The 10437-nt window shown below is 38.4% G+C and overlaps 2 protein-coding genes across 3 annotated transcripts; one reads left to right on the top strand and one right to left on the bottom strand.

Moving 5' to 3' along the window:
• Window positions 1-2736: 2736 nt before the first annotated feature.
• LOC146511843 (GTPase IMAP family member 1-like) lies at window positions 2737-6463 on the bottom strand. 2 transcript variants are annotated; one of them, XM_085171964.1, is made up of 5 exons: window positions 6390-6463; window positions 5842-6271; window positions 5678-5715; window positions 3566-3616; window positions 2737-3454 (listed from the first exon to the last, which is right to left on the bottom strand). In XM_085171964.1, exons 1-5 carry the CDS (start codon window positions 6397-6399, stop codon window positions 2874-2876), a joined length of 1110 nt encoding a protein of 369 aa, XP_085028090.1. In that variant the 5' UTR covers window positions 6400-6463; the 3' UTR covers window positions 2737-2873. The 2 variants fall into 2 exon arrangements, with proteins under 2 accessions (XP_085028090.1, XP_085028091.1); XM_085171965.1 differs by lacking the exon at window positions 3566-3616.
• Window positions 6464-6493: 30 nt separating this feature from the next.
• Window positions 6494-7877, top strand: LOC146511842 (GTPase IMAP family member 7-like). The gene is made up of 2 exons (XM_085171986.1): window positions 6494-6606; window positions 6734-7877. The coding sequence occupies exons 1-2, from the start codon at window positions 6588-6590 to the stop codon at window positions 7423-7425; spliced, it is 711 nt and encodes a 236-aa protein (XP_085028112.1). The 5' UTR covers window positions 6494-6587; the 3' UTR covers window positions 7426-7877.
• Window positions 7878-10437: the final 2560 nt, after the last annotated feature.

Here is a 10437-nt window from a genome sequence, read left to right as displayed (position 1 = left end):
CTTCATTCATCACTTTGTGGAACTTCAACGCACTTCTCCTCTCCCCCATATTCCATCTTCACAAGCATATCCTATGTGGAGATTGAATAAAAATTAGTTGACACTAATTAATGGCACAAATCAATTGCAGCACAGTAAAAAAAAAAAAAAAAAAAAGAATCCTTTTTGAGCCATTACTTGTGTAAAGTATTTTCCCAAAAGACAAGGACACAGGCAACAGGTAATACTGAACTAAATGTAAAACCTCAACCTTTTTCATTTTTACCTAAACCGTGTGCACAAAACTCTGGAGGGATCTAAATGCTAACGTAGAACCCAGTCAGGACATCTGGTACTGCTGTTTGCTCGTTTTTTTATGGGAGATCGTTTTCAGGCTTCAAGTAGCACCATTATACCAACATTTCACATTCTAGACATTGTTTTAAGTGTATTTGACCAAAGGTTTGACTGAAAATTCACATGCAAGCTTTTTTCAAGGCTGTGGTATTTGCCCGTAAGCAATACCTTTCAGCTAGCTAAAACAGAATATTATGCTATCAGCGAGCAACATGGCTAATGCCTTTCACACAGCTTTGTCTCAACTACAAAGAGCCACAGAAGTAAAAGCTAATAATAATAATTGAAACAATCTTTGAAAAAATGACTTACCAAGCATGGCAAACAACTCAAATATGTAGAGCAAAATGTTCTGAAACGGCTTCACTTCAGCTTCGATTGGAGCCGTGCTGGGGGCGGAGTCTGTGAATTTACTCTATTGGTGTCATAGCCCCTGTAGGAGTTCAGAGTTAAGAGGTCAAGAGTTAATGTTTCCATTGTAACACTTCCAGATTTGACATAGAAACACTCATTTTTAACACTCGATTTTAACTACTATCATTTTACACCTCAGAGTTACATTAAAAGAATGTGACTCTACTTAGGCTACGTCCACACGTACCCGGGTATTTTTGAAAACGCAGATTTTTCTATGCATTTGCACCTTTCATCCACACGTAAACGGCATTTTCGGTCACTGAAAACTGAGATTTCTAAAAACTCCGGCCAGGGTGGATATTTTCTAAAACTCAGTTTTTGCCTTTACGTGTGGACGAGAAAAAGGGAGAAAACGCAGAAAACGCAGCGTCAAAGGTGTGCGCCTTTTTTGACGTCACACTGTGCGCCACGTTATTGTTTCGGTGAAATGAATTTCTACAATACTGTTACTGTTAATTGTTCTCTCTGCAGTGTTTAAATGCTTACATATACACACACAGTTACTGTCCCTCCACACATACGACTCGGTTCTGCTTCTATGCCCCAGCTTTGTTTACTTTTTCCCACCGAAGCTTCTAGACTTCTGATTGGCCAACATTTCTGCAGGTTAGGAATATAGCGCCACCTGCTGCTTTGGCATGTTCCTAGCAGCGTTTTCCTTCACTTCTGCCTTTACGTGTGGACGGGATTATTTTTTAAAACGAAAACGGAAAATCTCCGTTTTCAAAAATACCCGTGTACGTGTGGACGTAGCCTTAGAGTAAAATTAACTCTACTTTTGCAAGAAGACTACTAACACCAAAACATTTAACACTTTTGAATTTGCTGTGTAGGGTTATTGAATTATGGTTAATGGTTGGTAGAATTTTTTTTTAACATTACATCTGCCACCCTTCTCCAAATCTGTGCCCCTACCTGGCCCCCCCAACAAAAATTTTCTAGACACGCCACTGCTTGCAGGCGCCGCCGCCTGACACCATTCACTCCGCCACTGTTGCCTGTCTCTCGAGCCTCCCCTCAAGCCTCCTTCTCTGTGGTCTGCCAGGCCCTCTTATTGGCCTCTGGGACCTCCCAGGTGTGATCAGGTTCATAATCAGGTAGGGGCGGAGTCTTTCCAGCACAAGTCGCCAATAAATACCATAAAAACATGCAATAAAACTCATAAAAATAAAACAGTGTACAATATTAAAATATTAAAAAAGTAAAACACAGCAAAACATGCACAATAAAACCCTAGGTAACTTGTCCCTTTCCAGGCAGCAGCTTCTCCCCCCTTCGTTCACATGCGTAAGTACTGTGCTCAGTCGGCTAGTGCCTGGATCATACCAAAATTAGGGGGAATTTAAGACTGTGCACTATGTGCTTCGAATATTGTGTGTAGTTTTTGTTTCATACAGTTGTCAGTCAGGCCTCTAACTATGAAACAAATTACACTCCAAAAGACCCCGGGCTTCTGAAAAAATAACCCGGGCTTAAGCCCAGTAAGCCACCCCCCGCTCTGCTGATGGTTGACTCCAAATCTCCTGAACACTATGTTGATCTGAGAAAACAAGACCAAGACCACAAAAAAGTGGCCTTGAGACCGGTCTCGTGACGTCCAACTCTAAGTTCTGGCCATCATTTATGTGTGAATTTGGTTTCAAAATAATCTTTTTTAGGATTTTACCAGACTCAAATTCAACCTAATTAAATTTGCCAATTTCCATTTAACATGTGAGTGGTTTTTCATTGGTTGGAGGTGTAACAGACTAAATGACACACAGCTGTTTAACTCGGTTCCAAAGTGAAAGCTTAGTGTCTAGATCAAACTTACTGTTGTGACTAAAATGAAAACACTTTTGACATTGTTTATTGTTTAATATGAATTGTGTTTTACAAAGGTTTATTCAGTTGGGATCACACCATGTGTTATTTAGGAAGTTGGGAACATATGTTATAATGCAAACAACACTTTTTGAAGGCAGCTAATTTACAGTATTTAAAAAATACTTAATTTACATTTATTTAATTTGATTAATTTTTAAATGGATAATTTAGGAAATTATTTCATGCTCTGTTCATAGCGTTACATAAGAAATCACTTGCACCCCTTTATTGCTATAATCTGAAACATTAATTTATCATTTGCAGTTTTCTGCCACACTCATTACTGAACTCACAAGTTTTTCCACTTGATCTGAATCTGAACTGTTGTTCTCAAAAACAACACACCTGTTGCCACATTTTTCAATTATTTCCTTCAGACCACGTATGGAGGAATTCAAAAAATCCTCAAACGTCACTTCTGCCTGCTTCAAGTCGTTTCCTCGGGTGAACAGGATGACTGTTTTTTCACTAACTTTGTTCCAAAAGGCTTTTTCTAACTTTGTCAGTATGTCTCTTTCACCATCTGTAAATCTGCTCAATTGCATCACAAGTACATACACACAAGCTTCTGACTCACAGAGCTCTTTGCAGCTTTTTACATGTTTCTCTTTATCTGATGATTTGAGCTCGTCATCGAATATGTCAGGAGTATCAATCACACGAAAGTGTATGTCATTTATCTTTGTTTCTTCCACCTGACACTCTCTGGTGACCGGCTTTGAACTGGGTTTAGATATGAAGACTTTCTTTCCGAGGATGGTGTTTCCACTGGCACTCTTTCCAGTACCGGCCATTCCCAAAAGAACAAGATTCACTTTAGTGCTGGTGTGTTTCCCTGTATCAAGGAAGAGCAGTCGAAGATTATGACTTAAATAAATTACTTTAGCTTATTCAGTGGGTGCATCAAAACAGTTTGTTCAGGCATATCTTTAAAGCTCATTCTCACTTTTTAAATTCTTCTTGGGGTCAGTGAGGGAGTTGTTTCTACATCTGCCACCTGAATTAAAAGGCCAAATAGGAGTTTTTGTAAGTTTCTCTGAAAACTTTTGGTTCTTTTTGAATAATTAAATATCCTTCTCTGAAAAACTGAAAATATAGACACCCCCCCCCCCCACACACACACACACACAGTATATGTAGTATAGTATAGTACTGTGCAAAAGTTTTAGGCAGGTAGGAAAAAATGCTGTAAACAAAGAATGCTTTCTCAAATGGAAGTGTTAAACATTTATTTTCATCAGTCAACAAAATGCAGTGAAGGAACAAAAAGAGAAATCTAAATCAAATCAAGATTTGGTGTGACCATCTTTGACTTCAACCTGCATCAATTCTTCTAGGTTCACTTGCACACAGTTTTTGAACGAACTTGGCTGGTAGCAAGGGCGTAGATTTGGTTTGGAGGGGACGGAGGATTCAACCACCGAACCCTGCCATGTTTCTTTTTTTTCCTTTTTGTCTTTGCCTCTTGATAAAAAAAGGGAGAAATATGCTATCCTACAAACCTTTTAAAATTACAATTCATAGTTTTATATGTGAATTATATAATGTTAAATTACTATTAAACAAATGACTGACTAAGTATTTTAGGCTTTAGTTTACTTCAGCCATATTTCATATAAATCAGGTATCATACAAAAATAAAAATAGCTTCAAATACAGTCATGACAATAAAAGAATATGACTTTAAGGACTTAACAACATTAGTTCAGTTACACCAACATCTCTTATACATTAGCACTAAGGGAACACTGAATGACCTGGTTGTTTTTGTCCATAAAACTACTCGTCTAAGATTACCACAAAGTAAAAGATCTCTCAGCAACATTATGCAACATTTTAGGCACTGTTGCCCCGATCAGATCAGTGAACTGAGATTTTCTATTCTAAACATGAACTACTGTTACAGCAACAGACATGGACTACTGGTGTCCCACACAACAACTCAATGTCCACTATGTGAAGCAGCCAATCACATGCCTTCTCCTCTCATTAACTGAGACAAACTGCTGGCATATTTGTTTTACATCTATACTGTCCAGTCTCTCCTGGTGGACATACAGCAGCATTGTTTAATCTCATTTGAGTCATTGTTGACCTTAGCCACGTTAGACATATAATTTTAACAGCCTCTGTAAACTAATACCCTGGCTTGCTCAAAGCTGCCGTTTTCTCTGACAGTTTCAATCAAAATTAGAAATGCTGCTCTGAGACTGAGAGAACTAATAGTGCTGCTTGTTGTGCAGTTCGTTTCCAAAACACGTAATTCATGGTTACATACAGTTTTAGACTGATGTGGGCCAGAGCCTAGCATAGCCTGTAACGTTATTGTGACGGACAGATTTTATGAGTGAACTTGGCTTTAAGTGACTTACAGGTTTCTTTCGTCGTCCTCTCCTCCTCGCAGCGCAGGTTTGCTGTTGCTAAAAATAAACAGAGCTCCCTGAAAGGCACAGCCAATCACATTGGCCATATTTGTCACATGACGTAGGACTCCAGTAGAGAACGTAATTCAACTCATTCTGCACCACTGGGTGAATGAGACGCTGACAGATTGTTTTTTTTCTTTCTTTTTATCGGGTTTTTCTTTTACTCGAAGAGATCAAATTATTGGTGGGAACAATTCAATAATCGCTGGATATTGGTGGGGACATGTCCCTTCCGTCCATGCCAAATCTACGCCCTTGGCTGGTAGGTTATTCCAAACATCTTGGAGAACTAACCACAGATATTCTGTGGATGTGCGCTTCCTCACATCCTTCTGTCTCTTCATGTAATCGCAGACACACTTGATGATGTTGAGATCAGGGCTCTGTGGGGGCTGTATGATCGCCTCCAGGACTTCTTGTTCTTCTTTATGCTGAATTTAGTTCTTAATAACTTTGGCTTTATGTTTGGGGTCATTGTCCGGATGCACAATAGATTTGGAGCCAATGAACAATGATTTGTGTTTCTGAAAGCATTCTTTGTTTAGAGCATTTTTTCACACCAGCCTAAAACTTTTGCACAGTACTGTATATGTGTGTGTGTGTGTACAAAGAAGCACATACACACAGCTTACCATTGTCCTCCATCTGGAATTCTGCATAATCATCAGGTCTGTAACATAAAGACCTTGTTTACTAACCAGATAGCTGTGTATTGGCAAAGATCTTAAATAAATAAATTAATTAATTAAATAGCACAAAATATGATCAGTTTCTAAATGTCTGCTTTCAGCTTTACCTCATGCTGGTGGGAGTTAGACCTCTGTTTGTAGCCAGTGTTTCCAGGTCAGTGAGAACCTTCTGAATCTTGCACGATTTGAAAGGGTAATTTTCTTCTGTGTATCCCAAAGGCAGCACGACTGTGAACTCGTCTGCAGGTTTTCCAGATTCCCTGCTCAGCTCTTCAATCTGCTCCTGCACACCTTTACATGAAAACCCCTTCTCTACTACCACCAAACACATGTCAGGGTGTGGTTTCTCAGAAAAGAGCGATTTATATTCACATTTTGTGTCTGGTGCACAAGCGATCACATATGTATCATTTTTATATATCTGTATATTTTCCACAATCTCTTTGGATATCTTTGAGAAATCTTGGCCCAGGATTAGAGTTATTAGAGCGTTCTTTAATGATTCCACTTTGCCAAAGATGGCCACTGAAATCTGGTCTGTGAAAAGAAACAAAATTTATACACAAATATAAATGACACTGAAATGAGTTTTTTGTTAACAGGCTACACAACAAAGACTAAGCAAACAGTATAGAGAAATATTGGCAGAACTTACTGTGAGACATGATTCTTCAGTTCAGAGCAGTGAAATGCTGTGTGGTGTCTGCAGGCTGTGCTGTTCTTTGTCTGTATTATATAGAGCAGTTATGCAAATAATGGAGGCGTGTCAGCTTTGAAGCTTTAAAAGTTAAGTTGAACAATCGCTGTGCATTCATCTGTTTTACCTGCTCAGTGACAACAGTGAAGACAAAATATGGCTTCATTTCCTACAGGTGAGCAATATTGTAAATCCTATGTGTGTGTAATTCATTTCCCGTGAAAACTGTCAATATGTGTTTATGATCACTCTTGTTATACATTTTTAGACAGGTTAAATCAAAATATTGAATTGTGTTTCAGGTCCGGATTTGAGGATTGTGATGATTGGGAAAACTGGTGTGGGCAAGAGTGCTGTTGGAAACACTATCCTGGGAAAGAAACATTTCATATCTGCTCCCCTTGGACGCTCAGTGACTAAGTTCTGTGAAAAAGCTGTGACACAGTGGGGCAACAGAGTAGTTAGTGTGGTAGACACACCAGGGCTCATGGACACTGGAATGTCAGAGGAGATAATCAAAAGAGAAATTGTGAGGTGTGTTGAAGTCTCTTGTCCAGGTCCTCATGTGTTCCTGCTGGTTCTCCAAATCGGTCGATTCACCAAAGAGGAGAAAAACTCAGTGGAAGCCCTGCAGGAGCTTTTTGGTCCACAAGCTAATCAGTACATGATTGTGCTGTTCACACGTGGTGCTGATCTTGGAAGCATGACCATACAGGAGTATGTACGTGAAGCTGAGCCAGGGCTTCGCAGCATCATTCAAAGGTGTGGAAACAGGTTTCACGTCTTTGAAAACACAGTGACAAATAAAACGCAGGTGGTGGGGCTGGTCAAAAAGATTGATGACATGGTGGCAGGAAATGGGGGCACACACTACACAGATGCCATGTACAAAGAGGTGGAGGCTAGACGAGTGTCGGACGAAAAGGAATATATGTTCATTGAAGCACTGATGCAGCGTATCCTAATCTATATGTACATTCTTTCAAGAGATTAAAAAACATAACCACTCTGCCACCTCTGCTATGTGAAAATATGAAATAAATCCAAAAATTAACTTTGCAGTGTAGAAAAGCAACAAATAAATAAAATGTATGTTGGTTGTAAGAGTGCCTCCTTATACTAGTTGTGATACATGTCTCTGATATATCTCCTCTGATTTTTTTTCATGGTTGTTTTCTATTATGTTATTTTACCTTCAGCAATGTGATAAAAAGTGGAAGCGTATCTAATCTGATTCAGAAAAACTGAAGCACTCCAAACTGGTTAGGGTTTATAATACAGATGTATGTATTTAAATTGTATTATGCATATAATGTACAATGAAATAAAAAATGGACCACAATATCTTAATATTAATTATATCTCAATATGAAATCACCTTTGTTGCACTGAAATTGTCATTGATTTTGAAAACTTCACTGAATAAATCATCAATACACATGGAAATCTTCAGCTTGATTATTTTAACTGGAAAAAGCATGTTACAAAAGTTCAGTCCAAGCCTAAATTAATACAAAATCATTACAATTCCTCCAAAATTATACTGGAATAGTGATTATTTTGCTTCAACAACATTCTAGCAAAATAGCATTTATTTTGTCAATTTATCGACAAAATAAATGTTAAAGTGCAGGAGGGACAGGAAAAGAAGTCATGATGAAGGGAACCATGAAGCTGAAGTACTTGACTCTCTGTTGTAACTCTCAAATGCGTACCTTAAAGGAGATAGCTCATAAGCTGGAGAGGAAATGGTGTGTCACTAATTTATCATCATTTAGCCTGGAGAAATAGTTTGTTGCTCTATAAGAAATCCCTCCATAAAACTGGAACATCTTACTATTTATCACTGATTGAAGAGAATAAGAACAACCCTAGATTTCTCTTCAGCACTGTAGTCAGGCTGACAAAAGAGGACTATTGATCCAACCATTGCTTTAACGTTAATAATAATAATAATAATAATAATAATAACCTTAAAACTTAAAACCAAGGGTATACCAAGGTGCTTAACAAGTAACATAGAGAATAAAAGTAAGATAATAGAAATAGAAACAGGACCAAAGCAAGTACTAAGTATATAAGCAGATAACTGTCACTGATACATAGGAGAAGCAGCGGATACAAAACAAACAAGGAATTAAATGAGCATAAAAGTGCTCATAATGTAAAATCATAAGTGAAATGTTAACTAAAAGGAAAGGAAAGAATATGAGTAAGTTGGTCTTTAGTTGTGATTTAAACAGTGCAATAGAATCAGAGGCGCAGATAGCGAGAGGGAGGTTATTCCACAGTACCGGGGCAGCCAGTGCAAACACAGTCACCCAGAGACTTCAGCCAAGATCTAGGTTGCATCAGAGGTAGTTGAGTAGCAGATCTAAGTGGTCTAGCAGGAGTATGTGGCCTGAGAAGTTCACTAAGATAACTTGGCACTAATTTATTAACAGTTTTGAACGTAAGGAATAATATTTTAAATTGAATACGGTACTTTATGGGCAGCCAGTGCAAGCCAGCTAGAACAGGAGCAGGCACGTGCAGGGGGGGAGGGGGGGGGGGGCTAGAGGGGCTTGAGCACCCGCCCCTTTCCTGATGGGTGCCCAAAGTGCCCTTTTGTTGAGGCAACTTTTTTTTAGAAAATTATTATTATTTTTTTTAATGTGTGTGTGCGTGCGGAGTCCTGTCTGTGCCCCTCAACAATAATATTTAACTATTAATCACAGTTTTGCTAAATAAAAGGATCTGGCTTGCATCAGTCACATGATCACATTTAACCAATGATCGCCCTTGACGGTAGAACGCGCTGGTTACGAGCCGGGAACGAGCTCACAAAGAGCACGCGCATTTTTTGTGGTCCGGAGCTGTAGGAGAAACACAAGTTAACTCAGAGAGACAGACTGATGCAACAAAACCAATAAGTAGGTGTACAGCGTACACTGTAGTGTATCTAGTGTATAGCACACAGGAGTATTAGCTTATTACGTACACGTTGGTATGTTGAAACAAACGAGAGTGCTGCGTGTGCAACAGCGCGACAAACATTACCTGTCCTTTTAATAACTGCACAGGTAGTGCTGGTCATAGCTGCTGGCTACCTGTGTAAGGCTGTCATGGGTCTGTAGCTCTGTCACCGTTTTAGGGAACATATTTAGTTTTAAAGTAAGTTTCCGGACTTTTCCTGCCTTTCTGGAGGGATTATATTTCACTAAAAAACGATCTAATATGCATGTCCACATAATTATGCATTATTATAATTATAATATATTAAAAAACACACGCTGTATTTTAAAGAACATACATTAAGAAGCAGATTATATTAGATTTATATTTTAAATAAGACAAAATTTGGATTTTACAGCAGTAAAATTATTGTATCTCTACAGTTTAAAAATGTAAAACGCTTCGCCCCTGCACAGAGTGGATAGTGAAACAAATGGAATAATCATAAATACATTATTTCATATTTATTACTTCCCCCTCCTCATTGCTTTATTATTGTAGCTCTAGTAATAAATAATAATGTAAGGATTCTGGATCAGCACCGTGATGCCCATAGTATATACAGTATTCTGAAGAAGGTCTAAAATGTCACTGTGTGTGCGTGCATGTGTGTGTTTTATTTAGATGGATTTAAAAAAAAAAATAATACTCATGATATAACATTGTGCAGACATGGCTGGTAAGGACATGAGGAGGAAACAGTAGAGCTGTGTGAGGCTACTAAAGGCAGAGCTATAACATTTTTCTGTCATCATTTTATTAAAGATTAAGTGCAAGAGTTGTTAGGTGTGGATAATTAGATTATAGTTTATTGCAATAGCAAGTTGTGTCTTGTTCTCAGATAGACAGCAAGTGGAGAGTGATATATGAAATGACGGGATGGAAGGAAGAAGAGAAGCAAAGAGTGATTCACAGGCAGAGCCTAAATTATTTCTCACAGTTTTTTGTTGCCTTTTGGTTCCAAGCGCTGTCACCAATCTTTGCATTTTGTTATTATCTCATGACACTTGTT

The sequence above is a fragment of the Neolamprologus multifasciatus genome, chromosome 9 (genome assembly GCF_963576455.1).
Source record: "Neolamprologus multifasciatus chromosome 9, fNeoMul1.2, whole genome shotgun sequence".
NCBI lineage: Eukaryota > Metazoa > Chordata > Actinopteri > Cichliformes > Cichlidae > Neolamprologus > Neolamprologus multifasciatus.
This window is presented reverse-complemented; position numbering and strand designations above follow the sequence as displayed.